The sequence below is a fragment of the Lolium perenne genome, chromosome 4 (genome assembly GCF_019359855.2).
Source record: "Lolium perenne isolate Kyuss_39 chromosome 4, Kyuss_2.0, whole genome shotgun sequence".
NCBI lineage: Eukaryota > Viridiplantae > Streptophyta > Magnoliopsida > Poales > Poaceae > Lolium > Lolium perenne.
In genome coordinates, this window is record NC_067247.2 from 290400253 (window position 1) to 290422527 (window position 22275).

General features: G+C 43.5%; 2 protein-coding genes and 1 long non-coding RNA gene across 3 annotated transcripts; 2 read left to right on the top strand and 1 right to left on the bottom strand.

Annotated features, from left to right (window-relative positions):
* The first annotated feature begins 5942 nt into the window (after nt 1-5942).
* LOC127295743 (senescence associated gene 20-like) lies at nt 5943-7031 on the top strand. The gene has a single exon (XM_051325736.2). It carries the CDS (start codon nt 6326-6328, stop codon nt 6731-6733), a length of 408 nt encoding a protein of 135 aa, XP_051181696.1. The 5' UTR covers nt 5943-6325; the 3' UTR covers nt 6734-7031.
* A 2847-nt stretch (nt 7032-9878) lies between these two features.
* Nucleotides 9879-17914, bottom strand: LOC127295746 (proteinaceous RNase P 1, chloroplastic/mitochondrial). The gene is made up of 6 exons (XM_051325737.1): nt 16699-17914; nt 11361-11450; nt 11069-11250; nt 10703-10823; nt 10473-10541; nt 9879-10369 (listed from the first exon to the last, which is right to left on the bottom strand). The coding sequence occupies exons 1-6, from the start codon at nt 17848-17850 to the stop codon at nt 10199-10201; spliced, it is 1785 nt and encodes a 594-aa protein (XP_051181697.1). The 5' UTR covers nt 17851-17914; the 3' UTR covers nt 9879-10198.
* On the top strand, nt 12409-16519 carry LOC127295747 (uncharacterized). The gene is made up of 5 exons (XR_007848086.1): nt 12409-13363; nt 13895-13952; nt 15055-15247; nt 15598-15719; nt 15897-16519. It is a non-coding gene; the product is annotated as an uncharacterized lncRNA (long non-coding RNA).
* Nucleotides 17915-22275: the final 4361 nt, after the last annotated feature.

Consider the following 22275-nt stretch of genomic DNA (forward strand, 5'->3'; position numbering starts at 1 on the left):
GAGGTTCAACTATAGGAGCAGTTGTTAAGGCTTTCTTTAGAGTTTCAAAAGCTTCCTTGCAATCATCATCAAAAACAAAAGGTACATCTTTTTGAAGAAGATTAGTAAGAGGTTTTGAAATCTTGGAGAAGTCTTTAATAAATCTCCTATAAAACCCAGCATGACCAAGAAAACTACGAATACCTTTAACATCCCTGGGATAGGGCATTTTCTCAATTTCTTCAACTTTAGCTCTATCAACTTCAATACCTCTCTCAGAAATTTTATGTCCCAATACAATTCCTTCATTAACCATAAAGTGGCATTTCTCCCAATTAAGAACAAGGTTAGTTTCTTCACATCTCTGCAAAACTTTATCGAGGTTCCGCAAGCAATTATCAAAAGAATTCCCATAGACAGAAAAATCATCCATGAATACCTCTACAATATTCTCGCAAAAGCCATGAAAAATAGCAGACATGCATCTTTGAAAAGTAGCAGGAGCATTACATAAACCAAAAGGCATACGTCTATAAGCATAAGTTCCATAGGGACAAGTGAAAGTGGTTTTCTCTTGATCCTTAGTTTTAACAGTAATTTGTGAAAACCCAGAATAACCATCAAGAAAATAAAAATGAGTATTTTTAGATAACCTTTCTAACATTTGATCAATAAAAGGTAAAGGGTAATGATCTTTCTTAGTAACCTTATTAACTTTTCGATAATCAATGCACATTCTGTACCCTACAACTACTCTTTGAGGGATGAGCTCATCATTATCATTAGGTACAACAGTTATTCCTCCTTTCTTAGGAACACAATGCACAGGACTAACCCATCTACTATCAGCAATAGGATATATAATACCAGCTTCAAGAAGTTTTAATACCTCATTTCTTACCACATCCTTCATCTTAGGAATTAGACGACGTTGATGTTCAACAACAGGCTTTGCATCATCTTCCATATTAATGGCATGTTGGCAAATAGAGGGAGAAATCCCCTTCAAGTCATCAAGAGTGTAGCCAATAGCTCCTCGTTGTTTCTTCAATATTTCCAATAACCTTTCTTCTTCAATCTCTGAAAGCTTAGAACTAATAATAACAGGATATATTTTCTTATCATCAATATGAGCATATTTAAGATTATCAGGCAATGGTTTTAAATCAAAGACATGATCTTCCTTTGGTGGTGGTGTTGTACCTAGATCTTCTACCGGTAAATCATGCTTAAGAATAGGTTGACGAAGGAAAATTTCATCAAGCTCATTTCTTTCTTCCCTAAAAACTTCACTCTCACTATTCTCCAAATGTTGCTGCAAAGGATTATTAGGAGCAAGAGCAATAGATGCACATTGTTCAACTCTAAAATCATTATTAGGCGAATCAGCTTTATAAGGAGTTTTGGCAAATTTAGAGAAATTAAACTCATAAGATTCACCAGCAAATTTAGTCAAAATTTTCTCTTTCTTGCAATCTATAACAGCTCCACAAGTATTTAGAAAAGGTCTACCAAAAATGATAGGACAATACTTACTAGCAGCAGAACCAAGTACCAAAAAGTCAGCAGGATATTTAATCTTACCACATAGAACTTCCACGTCTCGAACAATACCAATTGGAGAGATAGTTTCTCTATTAGCTAGCCGAATAACCACATCAATATCTTCAAGTTCACAAGAACCAATTTCGTGCATAATCTCTGTGTAAAGCTCATATGGAATAGCACTAATACTTGCACCAATATCGCATAAACCATAATAACAATGATCACCAATTCTAACAGATAGCATAGGAACACTAGTTTTCTTAGACTTATTAGGATGTGAAACAATATTAGAAGCATCTTCACAGAAAATAATATGACCATCCTCCACATTTTCAGTCACAAGATCTTTAACTATTGCAACAGCAGGTTCAACTTTTATTTGCTCTTCAGGTTCTATAGGTTTCTTTTCACTTTTATTAACCGCACTATTTATAACAGAATACTCCTTTATCTTAGCAGGGAAAGGAGTTTTTTCAATATAAGCTTCAGGAATAACATGATCAACAGTTTCAATTACAACACATTTATTTATAGATGAATCAATTTTATCTTTATACGGTTCATGATACTTATCAAAGTTCTTCTTAGGAAATTCATAATGAGAGGCAAAAGCTTTATAAAGATTTGCAACGACTTGAGAATCAAGACCATAAGTAGCACTAATATTACGAAATTTATCAGTATCCATAAAAGCTTCAATGCATTTATAATCATATTTTATACCTGACTCTCTATCTTTGTCGTTCTCCCATCCTTCAGTATTCTCCTGGATCCGATTAAGAAGGTCCCTTTTAAACTCTTCTTTGTTGTGTGTAAATGATCCAGAACAAGAAGTATCCAGCAAGGTCTTGTCTTGAAAAGAAAGTCTTGCATAGAAATTATCAATAATAATATTACCAGGAAGCTCATGAATGGAGCATTTGAGCATTAAAGACTTCAATCTCCCCCACGCATGGGCAATACTCTCTCCATCATGAGGCCAAAAATTATATATGCGGTTCCGGTCTTTGTGAATTTCACTTGGAGGATAGAACTTAGAATAAAATCGGGGCACAATATCATTCCATTCAAGAGAATCCCCATTATCCAGTAATTTATACCAATGCGCCGCTTTACCAGACAGCGATATAGAGAATAGCTTCTTCCTCACTTCATCCATAGCAATACCTGCACACTTGAATAAACCGCATAATTCATGTAAGAACAGTAAATGATCTCCAGGATGGACAGTTCCATCCCCTGTATAACGGTTATCCACAACACGTTCAATAATTTTCATAGGTATTTTGTATGGAACTTCTTCCTCACCTGGCGCCTCATCCACTACCTTTGCAGTAGTAGTAGATTTTCCAAATAAAAATTCAAGAGAAGATCTCTCCATAATGAATTATGGCAGCAGGCAGAAATAAAATCAGCACAAACAGTAAAAGTTTCCCTTACCGATTCCACTTACCAATAGCGCTTCACTCCCTGGCAACGGCGCCAGAAAATAGTCTTGATGACCCACAAGTATAGGGGATGTATCGTAGTATTTTCGATAAGTAAGAATGTCGATCCCAACGAGGAGCAGAAGGTGTTGACAAGCAGTTTCGATGAAGGATTCACTGTAAATGCTCACAGACAAGTATTCAGGGGGTTTTGATGTAGCAGATGAATAAAGTACGAGTAAGTAAAGTGCGAGAGAAATAATTGCAGCGAGTGGCCCAATCCTTTTTAGCACAAAGGACAAGCCGGTTTGTTTACTTATAATGACCAAACGTTCTTGAGGACACACGGGGATTTAGTCTAGTGCTTTCGCTTCATATAGCTGATTAATCTTCATTGTTTTGATAAGTGTTGTGTGGGTGAACCTATGCTAATGCACCGCCCTTCCTAGGACTAATACATACTTGTGATTATACCCCTTGCAAGCATCCGCAACTACAAGAAAGTAATTAAGATAAATCTAACCACAGCCTTAAACTCTGAGATCCTGCTATCCCTCCTGCATCGATATACCAACGGGGGTTCAGGTTTCTGTCACTCCGGCAACCCCGCAATTGGCAAACGAATACAAGATGTATTCCCCTAGGCCCATAAAGGTGAAGTATCATGTAGTCGACGTTCACATGACACCACTAGAAGAATAACACCACAACTTAAATATCATAACATTGAGTATTACTCAACCATAATTCACTACTAACATTTAGACTTCACCCATGTCCTCAAGAACTAAACGAACTACTCACAAGACATCATATGGAACATGATCAGAGGTGATATGATGATGAATAATATTCTGAACATAAACTTTGGTTCAATGGTTTCACTCAATAGCATCAATAACAAGTAGAAATCAATACCGGGAGAGTTTCCCCTATCAAACAATCAAGATCCAACCCAAATTGTTACAGCGGTGACGAGGTGCAGCGGTGGAGACGGCGGTGATGGTGATGGAGATGATGGTGATGGTGATGGAGATGATGTACAGCTCGATGACGGTGACGATGGCGTCGATTTCCCCCTCCGGGAGGGAATTTCCCCGGCAGATTTCAGCCTGCCGGAGAGCTCTTTTCTCTCTGGTGTTTTCCGCCCCGCAGAGGCGGCTGTGACTCTTCGCGACTATCCTTTGGAGCTTAGGTTTTCGGGACGAAGATGTACGCGAAGGAGAGGAGGCCAGAGGGGGCTGTGGGCCCCCTCCCCACAAGGCGGCGCGGCCAGGCCTTGGCCCGCGCCGGCCTGTGAGGTGGGCCCACGGCGGCCCTCCTCGTCTCCTCCTTCTGGCTCTCGTCATCTTCTGAAAAAATAGGATTTTTCATATAAATTCCGTCAATTGTTGATCTTCCGAAATATTGCATTCTGACGGCGCTTTTTCCAGCAGAATCCTGACTCCGGTGCGCGATCCTCCAATAATCATGAAACATGCAAAATAGATGAAATAACATAAGTATCATCTCCAAATATGAAATATATCAATGAATAACAGCAAATTATGATATAAAATAGTGATGCAAAATGGACGTATCAATAACGCATTGTCACCGATGTACTTTCTTCTAACCATGGTCTGCCATACGCCATCTTCGGTTAGTAGCTTAAAAGCCACTTACCTAATAACGCTGAGTTCTTGACTTCAAGGTCGTGAACTCCTGGCCCACCCATATCTTTAGGATGGCATACGACAGACCAATTGACTAGTCGATATTTCTTTTTTTACTATTCCCTTGCCAAAAAAAAATCTCGATCTATAATAATCGAGCTTGTGTAATACACCTTTTGGCAAAATGAAGAAGGATATCATATACAGCACCATATTGGTGAGCACTGAATTAATGAGAACCAATCTTCCTCTAAGGGATAACATTTTACCTTTCCAAGTACTAAGTCTCTTCTGAAGGCTTTCCTCAACTAATTTCCACTCGGCCACCGTTAATCTTTGATAATGAATCGGGATGCCTAGATAGTTGATAGGAAACGGGCCTTGCCCACAACCAAAATATTCAGCGTCTGAGTCCTGAGCGTCACCAAAACAGAACACACGCTTTTATGGAAGTTTATTTTTAGTCCCGATAAATGCTCAAAAGCAGCTAAAATAGCTTTAAACTTCGAGCTTTATCGAGATCATGTTCCATAAATAAAATTGTATCATCGGCGTATTGAAGGATTGATAAACCCCCATCTACTAGATGTGGGATCACTCCTTCAATTTGACCATTAGATTTAGCTCGTTCGATCAAGATAACGAGCATATTCGCCACAATGTTGAATAAAAGTGGTGATAGAGGGTGGCCTTGGCGTAAACCTTTTCGTGTCTGGAAGAAGCGTCCTGTATCATCATTGACACGAATCACAATTGGTTCTTGAAAAACCTTTCATCCTGAATGTCTGATGGAAAAAAGACCAATTGAATTTATCATCGTCATGGTTCTTGAATTGCGGGGACACAAGAACAAGTGTCCGAAGCATGGCGGTTTAGTCCTCAGTCATACCAAGCTGCAGCTGGAGAGGCTTGATGCTGACCGCCGGCTGACGCGCAATTACTTTGCCGACCCACCGATATATCCCGACCAGTGGTTCCGTCGCCGGTTTTGGATGGGGACGGAGTTGCTCAAGTACATTCCCGAGCCGATAGGAAGTTGCACGACGCCTTCGGATGGGTAACTACTATGCCTATTTGTGAGCTGATTTGCGTGCAACTGGACGATGAACTATTCACGTAATAATGATAAACTATTTATGCAATGTAATATTTTGTATTATTTGGATTTTGTTTAAGTTTTCAAATCAGTTAGATATGAATTTCATCCTTATATTAGCAAATCTGAAATATACAACATCTGACAGGTGTTGTAAAACTGTAAATGTTGCATCTCATAGAGATGCTCTAGATGTAGCCGCCTCCGGCCGTCCCCGCCTATAAAAGCAGCCCCGCCTCTCATCTCTGTTTCCGCCTCCAACTCGTCGAGTTGCCACGAGACACCGACTCGTCCGAGTGCTGTGCCTCTGTTCGCAGGAAACTCCCTCTCTCCACTTCTCTTCCAGCCAGTAGAGAGATCGGAGCCTGCGCGGAGCTTCGCGTCAGGAACTGGCTAGCCATCAGCAGGCCGGAGCGGCGGCGCCGCCGCAGTACGGGACGGACGCGAAGCTGGCAGAGCTCACCGCCGGTAGCGGCGGCAGGGAGACGGAGGAGCAGCGCGGCAAGTTCCTGGTGCTGCGCCTGTACGAGGCGCTCAACGCCCGCGACGCGCGCCGGGCGCAGGAGCTGCTCGCCCCGGACCTCGAGTGGTGGTTCCATGGCCCGCCCGCGCACCAGCACATGATGCGCCTCCTCACCGGCGCCGACACCAACGCCCAGTTCACCTTCGCCCCGCGCTCCGTCGACGCCTTCGGCTCCACCGTCATCGCCGAGGGAGGCGCCGACGCTGGCGGACAGCTCTACTGGGTGCACGCCTGGACCGTCGGACCCGATGGGGTGATCACGCAGCTCAGGGAGTACTTCAACACCGACCTCACCGTCACCCGCCTCTCCGCCGCCGCCGCCGCCGCCAGCAAGAACCCCAGCACAATCGTCTCTCCTAGCCACGCCTCCTCCTCGTCGTCTACTTCCACCTCTTCAGCGCCCTCCTCGCCGGCGCCCACGCCCAAGTGGCCCAAGTGCCTGTGGCAGAGCCGCCGCGCTGACCGCGCGCGCAAGTCGCTGCCGGGCCTCGTCCTCGCCATCTAACAAGAATTCAGGGACTACTTATCTGCAAGAACTCAAGAAGTCAAGGAGCTGGCGTATGGGCGAACTGAACTGAACTGAAGTGCGTGCTAGAATTCAGGGATCCCACATTTCCTCTACCAATAGTATTGCTTTACGTGTTTGAATTAGAAAGTGTGATTTGCTCGGTCTAAGTTATGGGTTGTGGACCTTATGGTGTGTACTGCAGCTGCAGCAATGGCTCGCTATTGCGGCTGAATAAAAGTACTAGCAGAGAGTATTTGAGTCTTATGCAATGTATTCGGATAGTTATTTGCCTTCATTTCTTTTCTCCCTTTCTCATTTGCTTACTCTCACATGGTCTTCATATGAACCGATAAATTCCTCGAAACAGGATTTCGCCTCGCTATATTAATATAGGAACCACAAACAACACAAAAAGACCAAAGAGACACAAAAGAGAAAGCAAGAGAAACTAATGCCAACAATACTCGATCAACAAAAGCGATGATGATCCACAACGGATGCGCCCTCCGAAGAAGTCCCACCATGCTCATATGCCGCCGAATCGTAGCGTACCAAGCAACATCTTCAAGAAGGAATGTGACGATGACGACGCTAATGCCTCGACTAGTCCTAGCCTCTTAGGATTTCTCATGGTACACGAAGGGAGTGGGGAAGGAGTACACCCGACACCCCTCAAGAAGGAACGATGGCACCCGTAGGCGTCACTGCATCAGTATAAATTCCTGCTTAATTTAATTTGACCGCAAAAATTAAAAAATCTTACTATGATGTTTGAGAAATTGAGCTTAAAAACATACTACTACTACATGCACTCACTCACTTAGTCAGGAGACGATGCCTCCTTAAGACTGGCAGTTTATTCATGACATAAAGCACATGATTTCGGGACAAATAACCAACGCTTGCATGAAACCAACGTATGGATGAACGATTGCAAGTAAACGGACGGGGGTTCAGAGTAAAAAGTCCCCCTATACAGGGGGAAAAGTTCAGGGTGTTGCTTTCAAACATAACGCACCAACAACAAATCTTTAATGTGAAGTGTTCTCTAGATTCCGGATGGCACTGGCGGAAGTGGGTTTAGGATTTTCTGCACTTTGCAGCGATGCTTTTCCCCGCTTTTCCGCTTTCTTTTCCAACTGAATTAACCGCTTCCAAACATTTCTGACGTGTAAAATGAGGCTGACCCATAAAACAGGTTAGATTTTCAGTCGATTGAGAAGCTAGTGGAGATGATTTCAGGGTTTTGCAGCCTTTTGTGAAAAGAAACAGACGAGCCATTCTGAGAAATCCAAGAAATTACGCTTTACTTCATTTGGCAGAGTTCGGAACTTTAAAGTCTCTACGCTGAAATTTTGATCTCCCGCAAATGGGATCAAAGACAGAATATAAAATGAGGTACAGATAATTTTTGTATCTATAACTCTCTGATTGTGTGTGTATGACAGCATCGCGCCAAGAAACATTAAAGTGATACGATAGCTGATCTCTGAAGTGATATGATTGCTGATCTTGATCTCTAATCTGATATGATTGCTGATCTTTCCCCAATCAGATCAATCGGTATTCTGGAATGTGGATGGGAGGACGGCAGGTCAGAAAAATGTGCCGTGTATCCGATAGAAATTTCACACTCATGAATGTAACTATCTTAATTACTAGCAGTTGAAACTTGAAACTGCTAGTAGGATAAGCAATATCCGCGAAGCAGCTCACGTTCCTTTCCAAGTCTACATCGATATACAAGAGTATTTACGAATTTGTACATGTGGCCGACCATTCTCGTGTTTGTGGTTTCTTATGTATGATCACTTGGACCACCCTGCCTAAAGAGTACTACTGAGTTTGCTACGATTTGACAAGAGTGGAGATCGGTTTGTACAGCCTCATGGACCGGCTTTCAGGCCAAGCCAAAGCACTGAAACAGAAGTTCAGTTCAAGCAACCGCACGCTATCGCCAGCTGTTGGCATGCAGGAGTTCATGACATAGGTGTGTCCTCTGAAGTTCAATACGTTAAGTTGTACTGCTCCAGGGACGCTGAAATGTTGACACATAGGCATGTGGTTTCAACTCACGTGGAACGTAAGATAAATGTCGTGTCCACCATTGGAAAAAAAATCAGCAGAACATATACACACAAATAATAGTACGTATTTGACATACCAGTTTTCTTATCCAGGATCTCTCTATTCCGGTATACAGTAGATTGCAATGCGATGATGCTTAAGGATATGCCATAGTGGTTGCAGCCACGACGGGAACATGCATCTCATGGTGCCCGAGTTAGGAATTATCACCAAAGCTACTCGACAGGAGAAGAGAGGACGAAGTGAACAGTCACTGTCTTCCAAGAAAAAAGAGAAGGAAATGTCACTGCTAGCCAGTGGCAATAGTACCGCATCGTAGTCGGTCCAGCAAATCATCAAGCATCAAAACTATTCCTTGGATCTGCAAGTGCCCACGAGTGAGCACGAAACCAGTAACCATCCTAGCCTATACTAGCAACTAGGCCCGGGCTCGAACGTGTCACATTCGCTCCATCGTTTTCTCAGATCCAGCTTGTTCAAATAATGGCACCACGAGCGTGATAGACATGCCTGAAGTCTCATAAGTACAGCTAAGCATGCACGTGCGGTCCAAGGCAAGGACCGTTCACCAGTGGTGGTACTACCAGCATCGTTCACGTGATATCTCTCATTGAAATTTACAAAATTCTGTAAACCAGCATCGTTCGTAACTGGTACTACCAGCTGTGCGTCTCAGCATGCATTCCGAGAAGGATCGTATCACAGAATTACTGCTTTGTAGGACAAAGGACTTTTTACCTGAGAAGAACTGAAGGACTTGCTATGGTGAAGGCCAACATTAGCAGCATCGGTTTCAGCATCAAATGGTCCATGGTGGCACGACTGCAGAGACCACTTTCCCGAATAGACAGAGCAGCTTCAAGTGCAAAATGTTAGGAATTAAATCAAAAGTAACAGAACCAAAGGTCTTGAACCTTCCCCCGTGACTCGTGAGAAATGAACTTGTAAAGTATAGTCGGGCCATCAGCGATAACAGATTTTGGTTATTGCCGATAAGAACTTAAACCAAGAGGTAATGTGTGAGCAATAACATGTTGGCTGGACACTGAGGATATGATTACTTAGGTCGATTGTAAAAAGATTGACACTGCATGCCATGCTGAATGAAGTTTCTCACATATGGCTACTGCGTAAAACCCCATATGAGCTGAAATTGATGTGGCTTCAACATTTATCTTGACAAAATTACTTCACAGACATTGGCCAGCTCAACTTACTACATATCCTGACTCTCAAGAGCAGCTAACTATTTGGCCTACCTATCCATCATGTTCAATCGTAAGCAAGTTTAACTGGACTTACCAAGGCCAGAACCTCAGTGTTTATTCTAATTGTGGTATATGCTCCCGCACCCCCAATGAGGCCTAGCATAGTCTACCAGCCCATCTCGCTTAACCTCGCTTTCGGCCGAGCAGATGATTCCTCCGAAGTTTTCGTAGTTGCACAAACCACTGAAGATTTCCTAGTGGCACAAACCCACTGCCGTGGATTCTCAATGTCATCACCGGTTGTCGTCGGTACATGCCAGCTTCCAGTTTCAGATTCCTGCATCCAAGGAGGACAGCACCATTTTATTCAGCACTTATCCATATGCTACTGATGCCGAGGGATAATGCATTTTTTGGCTCAGAGTTAGATTAATCATCACCTGAGTAACAATGGAATAAGGAGGCGGCAAGTGAAAAGTAGGACCACGCCCTGAGTATGTTAGCCGGACCTGCATAGAGTTGCCTAGGGTTATTTACACTGAATTTTTAAGAGAAATAATCGGAGGAAGTTTTGGGGTTCCATAACTAAGGCTTCAACACTGAGCCAGGACTTCAGAGCAACCTTTGCATTGTCTCGTTAAAAACATAGAGCAGCAGTTCAGAAACAAACCTGGTGCTTTTCTTTCCATCTGGGGAAAAAACTAGTGCCAAGAAGTTGAAACAGGTGGTCCCGCATCTCATCATTTGTAACAAGCAGCGAACGGCAACTAACTGCTGCATACAGCCAATACCTGGAGCACAAAAGGAAATAAATGATTTGCAATGGTGGAAACTGGAAAGAGTAGAGAACAATTTTGGGCTATAGAATAAATTATTCAATTGGGGACATCTCTCACCGCTATCTAATGAAATTTACAAAATACTGTGAAAAACACAATGCTTTCTTCATTAGAGCTACTACCAACTAGCTTTGGTAAGCGACACACCTAATGATGCATTTTCCAATTGTTATGTGAAGCAGGAAACATGGCCTCACCAATCATCATTGGAACCAGGAGGAGTAGGATATAATGCTCCAGCATTTCGCCAACCCTCTAAGAGCTTCTGATTTTGTGGAAGTTTTGCAGGACCACCATTAACTCGGCTACTATGCAAAACAATCAGTGGCAATTTCTTTGATTTAGTTATTCTCTGTATGCCATTTACAACAGAGTTCACCTACAACAAAAGCATGGTTCATAATTGGTACTGTTAGCTGTGTCTCTGCATTCATGTCAAGAATAAGTGTATCATAGAATTACTACTTTGCAGTACAAATGACCTTTTACCTGAGAAAAATTGAATGTTTTGTTATTGTAAAGGCCAACATTAGCAGCATCGATAACAGCATCGAATGGTCCATGGCGACGGAGCCATTTCTGCAGAAACCAGGTTCTCAATTAGATAAAGAAAGCATCAACTAGAATATAAGGAGTTAAATGAAAAGCAACAGTACAAAAGACTGTGAAGCAATCATTTCCTGGTGAGAAATAAACTTATAGTTTACAGTCAGGACCTCCACAGAAACAGATTTGGTTATTAAGGTTAGAACCTTAAACCAAGAGGTAACGTGTGAAGAAGAATAACATGCTGAATGAGCACTGATGACATGACCACTTAGCAGTGGCAGTGCAAGGCGTCAAAACCTGTGACATCAGTCACTGCGTAGTGCCGCCACAGCTACTTCGGTCTATAGTAAAATAGAGACTGGTGCATGATGAATGAAGCTTCTTTAATATAACTACTATATAGAGCCCCATACACGCTGAAATTGGTGCGGCTCCTTGGACATCTGTCATAACAAAAAGACTGACAGGAGAAGCTTCTTAACCTATGCTAGTTCTTATCTAACAGCGAAAGCAGAGAACTCGGTACAGATAGGTGTTGCATTCTATGTCTCCATAAAGTTTCTCACCGTGAATTCAATTAGATCCACTAAACAGTCTTGAGCCACAAACAAAACACATGCAATCACTTTTTAAAATTAGATCTTACCATTCTAAAACTCTTTATCAGCCAACATGCCAAGATGGGGCCTTGAAACATCATCCTAGGTTGTACTGAACTCCACATAATATATAATATACACTATAAAAGTCGTACACTTCAGCACATCTCGCGGCAATCCAGGCACTGTAGAAGCCCTATTTTCTTCACTGTTTCTTCAACCGCCGAATGATGTGTGTACCTTTTTCCCGTCGGTCGGTTCCTCTCTCCACTGATTTCATTTCCGAATGATTTATTTTCAGGTCTTTCCCCCTGGTTACCGGCTATTCCAGATTCCCTCTTTTTCATATCTTTTCACCTGCCTATAGGAACACCGGCCGCGCTCCTGCCTCTAGCCAACCGGTTGAGCCCCGTGCATTTGGTGCCCTTTGTTTTATTTTTATAGTCGCCGCTTATCCCGGCTATTCGTGAAGCTGTGTGTCTGTGTGTCACCCGCTTTCTTCTTGCTGCCCACGTAACAGACCCACCACCGCCACACAGCTGCTCTATCCTTCCGACCTGCACGATCATGGGTCTCTATCAAGCGAGGTGCCCAATGACAGCACTCCTCTCCCGTGAAGTGGCACAGCACTGGCGGCGGCCGCTGCTCCCATTTGCCACTGCGCCAGTCGGACCTCTCCCGTGGCTTCGCCCAGCCTTGCCGCTGTTTATCTAGGAGGAAGCAGATGATAGGAGGCAGCACCTCCTGCATCAACAAGGCTACAACAGGCAGTGCAGCCATGGGAGCAAGCAAACCTTTTGTTTCTCATGGGCTGCTGGCGCCGACGACTCCACAACACCCAGCCATACGAGCTTTGCGGGGGTTCCAGGACCACGGGCACGTAGATCACGGTCTCGGTGACGAGCCTGGGGGCCACCGGCACGGGTATTCTGGCGTCTAGGTGATCTATTCACCCTCCTACCCTTCCTCAATCATCTCGATCTGGCCATCTCTCTTTCATCTTCTTTTAGTACAGATACTTATGAAATCACCTGAAGAGGGGACGAGGGCGCGTCGGCAGATGACCGGTTCCCCACGGTTGACCTGCAATTCTGCCCTGGGGAGCAACACCACAGCCGGTGCGTCAACCATGAGCCTCCTGCGACCGCGCTCACCTCTACTGGCCGACAAGGGCTTCGGCAAAGCGCCTTACACCATCATCCCATGGAGTCGCTCCTATCTCCGTGATTTGCTTGCAACACCCTCGCTTTTGGCCGAGCCACTGTGATCCAGCTCCATTCACACATCAGCGAGACGTCCGATAGTCGTGGCCGGGTGGCTCAGTCTTCGCCACATCTATATACGGTGAGCTCTTTTCGACTTCGGGTCATTTGGTTGGTTTTATTCAGGTTCTGTTTGGATGTGCCATACTGTCATCCCGAGTCCTTTGTGCCATTTCCAACAGCTGATCATGTTGTTAGAACTTACAAGTTACAACATGAGGTGTTGATTACTCTAGTAATTGCATGTATAAGTTCTTTGTTTCATGCTTATGAGGTTCTTCAGTTGCCACTTTCTTTCAGAACAAATCCCTAATAAATTTGCTTTATCCATTATATCTGGTCAACAAAAGATCAGGAGCATATGATACATGCTGATCTGAAAATCTTAGTTTCCCTGTATGGATTCTGGAGAACCTGGGAATGAACTGATGTGCTTAATTAGTTCAAAGTTGTTTCCCTGAAATTCTATATTTTCTTGGATAAAATTATATGTTTGATGTTTCCATGTGGTGTTCAAGTAATGTTTGTTAATTCAGGGTAAGTTTGATCAATGTGATTATTATTTTTACATGTTAGAACAGAAAAGATTGATTTCATGTTGTTTATTTTGCAGCATGGAGAAGTTTATTTGCAGCACATAAGAAAAAATCATGGACAAAGGCAATAACTTGGTAATGACTCAAATAGTTAGACTTTGAGGTCGCATTTTTTATCAGTTCAGTTATTACAAGAAATATCCATTTGGTTTCACATGTGTTTTGTTGGAACTTCTTAATTCACGGCAGGTTTGATAAAATGGTGAGCTGACATGTTGGTTTTTGTATGCGCCAGTAGAACTTCATATCATTCATGTTCCTTGGAGTATATGTGTTTGTCTGAATTAGTGTTCCCGTATTTCATCTCATGTATGAAGCATGTAAATCTGCATTGGTATATGTAGACATGTTTCAAATATGCAGATCAAGTCATATTTAGGTTTAGCTGTCCATGTGCTTTCATTCCTGTACTGGACTGTTTATTGGCCTCCCGTGATGCAGATCTGCATTGGTACAGATACATCTCAAATATGCAGATCAAATCATAATTAAGGTTTAGCTGTCTTCTGTGTGCTTTCTTTATCACTATGTTGAAAAAAACAGATGCCACGTTTTTGGCCATTAAGTGATAGTCATGTAGAGAGCTATTGCTTATTTAAAAACAAGTTCTTAGAAAATATGTGATTTGTGGAATCTGTAACAATTAATATTTTAGTTGAAGAGCGCTGTAATGTTTAATTAGAACTACTTTAGGTACATTCTAAAAAAATTAAGGAGGCCCTGATGTTTTCAGTTTTGATGATAAGTATGTTTCACAGTTTTATCAGGTTTGTGATGTGATAGTTGCAACCTCACTACCTATTATGGCAACCGTTCTGCAATTCAAGGGGTGTTTTATGTTACTATATCTCTAATTTATTTGTTTCATGGTTTGTTTATTTCCTCTCTTTTTCATTTTAACCAATCTTATGTACTTCAGAATTATTCTATTTAACTACCCTTCACGAAATTAACCACTACTTCCTCAACCACGAGGTCCACTATGAAGAAAGTCCAATTTATATCCGGAATGGTACCGATTAATTGTTATTTCTACTTTAATTATGCTATCAGTGCCATATGACCAACTAAGTATGCAAAGATATCTCTCTGATTACTTAGCTTTGTATACCGCATGGTTTTTCAGTTTAAATGGATGTGCCATCCCGTCATCTTGATATCCTGTGATTCGATACAGAACTCCAAGAGCTGTGACCGTATATCACTGTCGTTCTTACTCCACCGAGTTTAGCAAACAAAGCTATCCAATTACGTCATGCATGATCATAATTTATAAATAGCTTCCACTCTGCTTGAGGTTCTGGTTGAGTAAGAACGAAGTTGAGGAATGAGGACAGCCAAAGGGATGTAGGCGAGGTCATTCATGGAAGGTACTTTGCTGAATTCCAAGTTTCAGCCTGTTGTAATCATTCTCAATATGGTTAACATGATTGTTACATAAGCCACTCAATCATGTAAAGCACTTCTTTGAATTCTAGCGATGTCTTACTGTTTGAGAGATGATGGTTTCAGATCTATGTACTATTGTAGTCATGCTGAACATGTCACTAGAAAAAATCAAGCAAGAATTAGTAATAGGAAGATCCTTTTAGTAGTTACTGATGCATAGAAGACATGTTTTTATGATTCTACTAAGTTTGTTTGGAAGTTAGTATCATGGATGGAGGGCTGGTCTTGAGGTTAGTCTGAATAAGTGCATAATATTATACATTTTTTTCAGAAAAAGAAGACAAGGAATATCCAATCGGAGTCGGTTACAAAATCGACCCGCAGTTGCAAGATCAAGATTAAGAAGTGTCCTTTTCCTTGCTAGATAAAGGTTTGGCTCTGTATTTTAAGAAGGTGATTGAGTAAAGCTGCCACCTTTTAATTCAGATAATAAGATGAAGAAACAGTTCAGTTTTAACACTGTTCAGAAGGCTGTCTGTTGCCATGTCAAATTTTGGCATGGACTTCAAACAAATGAGAGAAGCAATAGTAGGGACCAACAATACTGACAGTGAACTCTTTTCCATGCAGTAAACTTCACACAAACCAAAGGCGAGTGCTGGTGCAAACGAGACCATCTTACACGCAGAATCGACTCCATTAAGTGTCCAAGCGTCATCACTTTTTTGATATCGCGAAAGACTGTTTAATCACGATTTTGTACAGGTGCTGCTTACCACTTATCTCTAAAGAGTATAGTTTTGTAGAGGATAACTAATTTTGTTGAGGGCTGAGAGCATATAATGAGTACAGACTGTCCGCAACCATAAACTGTCCACGACTATAAAAGAAGAACATTGGGTCCAAACTATACTCCTGACATGAGTACACACTAGTATGACCTACCAGACTACGCCATGATATTGTTCACCCGGAATCGTAATTAAGAGGTTGGAAGATTACCACAGTCCTCTTACAGCAATCCATATTATCCGACGGGCGTGGCATGCCGCCGCGCCAAAGCTTCCTAGTATGGTGTTAAGGAAAGAACTGTGTGTACTAGCACTACCCTATAATGCTTGGAAATACTTTAGAAAGGTGCTATGTAAAGGAAACTGCATTGCATGTAAGAATTGTTGAGTCAACTTGTACCCTGTGAGGGCGAGACAATGAACACTGGCCCTGAAACTGTTAACAGCCGTGGGCCACAAACAAATGCCTGAATTCCCTTTAAAATGGTCTAGCACACCAAACTAATGAATCAGCTCTAACCATTCCAAGTTCTTTATCAGCCAAACATGACAAGAAAATCCTCATTTTAGCTCTTATTGAATTGTGTGTAAGAATTGTTGAATCAACTTGTAGGGATAAGAGAAGGGAACAAACAATGTACCTGAAACCGTGGGAAATTCTTCCTGGCCTCCTCCCGCTTGCATGCGAGTTTGGTGAGCAACTTGGCGAAGGTCTCAGCCTCAGAAGGATCGATGTCTATGCACACAAGCTTCTCCCCGCAACGCTGGCATTTACCATTCTTGTCCATCTCGCTCCGCCCGACGTCCCATTGTCCCTTACCAAGCCAGCCCTGGCCATGCCAGCCGCCACCGCCCTTCACCACCCCTTCCCTGACCTTTCCGGCGTCCCACTTCTCCACTCCCGCCGCCGCAGCAGCGTCCGACCGGAACCATGCCTCGACAACCTCGGCGGTCGTCTCGCACACCTGCCTGACGAGTGAGCGCGTCCTGTGCAGCACCCTGTACACCTCGCCGGCCTTCCCCTTGTTGGCATTGACGCGGAGCAGCGCGGCAAGCTCGGTCTCCTCGGGCACCACCCCCGCGGCGTCCATGTGGGCCTCGACCTGGCCGGCCCCGTCGGCATCCCCCGCGTCGCAGTAGGCGAAGAGGGCGGGGCCGTAGGTGCGGAGGCGCGGCGGGGTGCCGGCGGCGGCCACGCGGCGGACGAGGGAGAACGCCGTGGCGGGGTCCCGGCGCGCGGCGGCGAGGCGTGCGACGCTGGTGAGGGTGGCCTCGTTGGGCTCCACGCCCTGGGCCTCCATCCTGGCGAAGATCTCGAAGCCGCGGCGGGCGGCGTCGGCGGACTCGGCGGCTGCGGCGGTGGAGCAGAGGTAGAGGAGGCGGTTGTAGTGGTTGAGGGAGAGCGGGATGGCGGTGGCCGGGTGGAGCGCCGCGTCGTAGAGGGCGAGCGCGGTGGGGAGGTCGGCGTCGCGGGAGCAGATGTCGAGCTTGTGCATGAGGAGGCCCTCGGGGGAATTGTGCATGCGCCGGCGGACGGCCTTTCTTCCGCCACCCTGTTCTGCAGGCGGTGGTAGAGCGGGGGAGGGTGGAACATTGGGAGGCGCAGTCGTCGCCGGAGGGTCGTCGAGCGCGGTGGAGGTGGAAGAGTAGGAGTGGCGGCGGCGGCGGGCTAAGGGGAGGGAGGACCGGCGCAGAGAGGAGGGGAGAGGGTGTGGGCGGGAGCGGGAGCGGGAGCGGGTGAGGAGGGCCGCCGCCGTGGAGCGGAGGGCCGCCGCCGCCGCAGCGAGCCGCATCGTCTCGTGCTCGTCGACGGTTCCCGGATTGGATGCACCCAAAAAAAAGGTAGGGATTGAACTGCGCGACACATTTCTGAATTTTCGTTTTTAGGGCAACTGTCTGTCTGTCACTTATCTGAATTTTCGTTTTGTTAGCATAGCTCAAAAATTCGCAAGAAAATTGTCTGAAATTTTGTATTTCTATCGTCCTGGTTTTCTATAGTGGAGATCAGTCATCCACACGAAAACAATCAGCCTCCATGCAGCAGTCACTATTATATCCCTATGCACCTCCACAGTCAAGCTCAAACAATTCACATCTACATCTACAACAATAGCATTTCGGTCTTATCATATTCATCAAAATGAGAAAATATTCTCATTAAAGGAAAATTTCACGTCAGATCAGTTTATCTGTTGTCACAATTCTTCCCTCTTCTTGATCTTGGAGAAGAGGTGGTTCACATGCAAGGGATTGTGACTTCTTAGGTAGATGCTAAACAACCCGCACTACTCCTGAAGAATTTTTCACTAGATCAAGACGTTTTCCATGTAGTTTTCACCTAGCTAGTGGCAACATCGCTACATCATAAACGATCCAGCAGCTCGGCAAGTATCTAACCGGACAAGTCTTGTTTGCTCCATTTTTTTTAGATAAATGAGCATTGCCCCACCCTCTGCATCAATAGATGCACACGGCTTGCTTTATTAAACCATAGTATCAGTTCTCCAAGAACTCGAAGTCACTTATTACAATCATGGATCGACTAAAGTGGATACATGAATCAGCCAAACAAAAATACGGCCCCCAGAAAAGCTATGCATTTGCTATTCTATGAAGATGCCGCCACCCAGTGGCCTAGAAAAAGAAGTCCTGAGCAACCACTAGCATCCGGTTGCATCCAGTAACCATATCCTTCCGCTGCTTCAAAGGGAGAAAGAAACCCATTGTTGAATCGAATGAGTAGCTCGCCGGATAACCTGCAAAAAATTAGTTCCAGTTTGCTTGTTAAAAATAATGTCATTTCTAGTTCTCCAGATTGCCCAACAAAGAGCCGATATTCCAATTCGAATTTTCTGTTTATCATCCTTTCGTACTCCATTAAGCCATCTACCAAACATATTAGTAATATTAGCCGGTGGAGGAATATTATAAGTTAAGTACATCATGCGCCAAACAATCTTCGCAAAAGGACAATCGATGAACAAATGGTTGACCGTTTCACGTGAAGCACAAAAACAACAGTTTTGACATCCATTCCACTTTCTTTTAGCTAAATTGTCCTTAGTTAAGAGCACCTTATTACTCAAGAACCACATAAAATTTTTAATTTTCAATGGGATTTTTAGTTTCCATAAGTATTTCCGAAGATAAACAGTGTGTCCATTCATGAGATCAAGATACATACTCTTAACAGAAAAACTACCCGAGTCGGTAAGTCTCCATACAAACTTATCTGATTCAGTTGTTAAATCCACAGTGATTAGGCGCTGACATAAATTAATCCATTGTAACCATTTATTATCATTCGAGCCTCTTCTAAAAGAGATATTAATAGGTTGAGTAGCAAACACTGTTGATACTAACACATTCTTATGTTGAATAATATTATACAAAGCCGGATACTGATGGGATAACGGTGAATCTTCCATCCAAACATCTTCCCAGAATCTAACAGTAGTCCGATCTCCCACTTTAAAATACCCTCTTTTGAAGAATTCGTCCTTAACATTCATAAGGCCTTTCCAAAAAGGAGAATTGTTCGGTTTAGCTTCTGCTTGTGCTAGATTTTTATTATTCAAATATTTGTTACAAAGCATTTGTTGCCACATACCCTCTGATACGTTTCCGACGTATCGATAATTTCTTATGTTCCATGCCACATTATTGATGATATCTACATGTTTTATGCATACTTTATGTCATATTTACGGATTTTCTGGAACTAACCTATTAACAAGATGCCGAAGAGCCAGTTGCTGTTTTCTGTTGTTTTTGGTTTCAGAAATCCTAGTAAGGAAATTTTCTCGGAATTTGACGATATCAACGCCCAGTGGCCTATTTTGCCACGTAGCTTCCAGAAGACCGAAGAGTCAACGAAGTGGGGCCACGAGGTGGCCGGGGGTAGGCGGCGCGCGGCCCCACCCTTGGCCGCGCCGACCTGTCTCCCCGGGGCCCCTCGCGACGCCCCACGACCTACCCTTCCGCCTACAAATAGCCTTCGTCGCGAAACCCCGCATCGAGAGCCACGATACGGAAAACCTTCCAGAGACGCCGCCGCCGCCAATCCCATCTCGGGGGATTCAGGAGATCGCCTCCGGCACCCTGCCGGAGAGGGGAATCATCTCCCGGAGGACTCTACGCCGCCATGGTCGCCTCCGGAGTGATGAGTGAGTAGTCTACCCCTGTACTATGGGTCCATAGCAGTAGCTAGATGGTTGTATTCTCCTCATTGTGCTTAATTGTCGGGTCTTGTGAGCTGCCGAACATGATCAAGATCATCTATCTGTAATTCTATATGTTGTGTTTGTTGGGATCCGATGAATAGAGAATACCATGTTATGTTGATTATCAATTTATATCTATGTGTTGTTTATGATCTTGCATGCTCTCCGTTACTAGTAGATGCTCTGGCCAAGTTGATGCTTGTAACTCCAAGAGGGAGTATTTATGCTCGATAGTGGGTTCATGTCTCCGTGAATCTGGGGGAGTGAGAGAAACCTCTAAGGTTATGGATGTGCTGTTGCCACTAGGGATAAAACATTGATGCTATGTCCGAGGATGTAGTTATTAATTACATTACGCGCAATACTTAATGCAATTGTCTGTTGTTAGCAACTTAATACTGGAAGGGGTTCGGATGATAACCTGAAGGTGGACTTTTTAGGCATAGATGCATGCTGGATAGCGGTCTATGTACTTTGTCGTAATGCCCAATTAAATCTCACAATACTCATCATAATATGTATGTGCATGGTCATGCCCTCTCTATTTGTCAATTGCCCAACTGTAATTTGTTCACCCAACATGCTGTTTATCTTATGGGAGAGACACCTCTAGTGAACTGTGGACCCCGGTCCAATTCTCTATACTGAAATACAATCTATCGCAATCTTGTTCTCATTTTCTGCAAACAATCATCATCCACACTATACATCTAATCCTTTGTTACAGCAAGCCGGTGAGATTGACAACCTCACTTTGTTTCGTTGGGGCAAAGTACTTGGTTTGTGTTGTGCAGGTTCCACGTTGGCGCCGGAATCCCTGGTGTTGCGCCGCACTACATCTCGCCGCCATCAACCTTCAACGTGCTTCTTGGCTCCTACTGGTTCGATAAACCTTGGTTTCATACTGAGGGAAAACTTGCCGCTGTACGCATCACACCTTCCTCTTGGGGTTCCCAACGGACGCGTGTTGTACGCGTATCAAGCCCTTTTTCTGGCGCCGTTGCCGGGGAGATCAAGACACGCTGCAAGGGGAGTCTCCACATCGCAATCTCTTTACTTTGTTTTTGTCTTGCTTAGTTTTATTTATTACTTTGTTTGCTGCACTAAATCAAAATACAAAAAAGTTAGTTGCTAGTTTTACTTTATTTGCTATCTTGTTTGCACTCTATATCGAAAACACAAAAAAAATAGTTACTTGCAATTACTTTATCTAGTTTGCTTTATTTACTATTGCTAAAATGGGTACTCCTGAAAATACTAAGTTGTGTGACTTCACAACCACAAATAATAATGATTTCTTATGCACACCTATTGCTCCACCTGCTACTACAGCAGAATTCTTTGAAATTAAACCTGCTTTACTAAATCTTGTTATGCGAGAGCAATTTTCTCGGTGTTAGTTCTCGATGATGTCACGCCCATCTTAATAATTTTGTTGAACTTTGTGAAATGCAAAAGTATAAAGATGTAGATGGTGACATTATAAAATTAAAATTGTTCCCTTTCTCATTAAGAGGAAGAGCTAAAGATTGGTTGCTATCTCTGCCTAAGAATAGTATTGATTCATGGACTAAATGCAAGGATGCTTTTATTGGTAGATATTATCCCCCTGCTAAAATTATATCTTTGAGGAGTAGCATAATGAATTTTAAACAATTGGATAATGAGCATGTTGCACAAGCATGGGAAAGAATGAAAACTTTGGTTAAAAATTGCCCAACCCATGGACTGACTACTTGGATGATCATCCAAACCTTTTATGCAGGACTGAATTTTTCTTCGCGGAACCTATTGGATTCAGCTGCTGGAGGTACCTTTATGTCCATCACTCTTGGTGAAGCAACAAAGCTTCTTGATAATATGATGATTAATTACTCTGAATGGCACACGGAAAGAGCTCCACAAGGTAAGAAGGTAAATTTTGTCGAAGAAACCTCTTCCTTGAGTGATAAGATTGATGCTATTATGTCTATGCTTGTGAACGGTAGGCCTAAT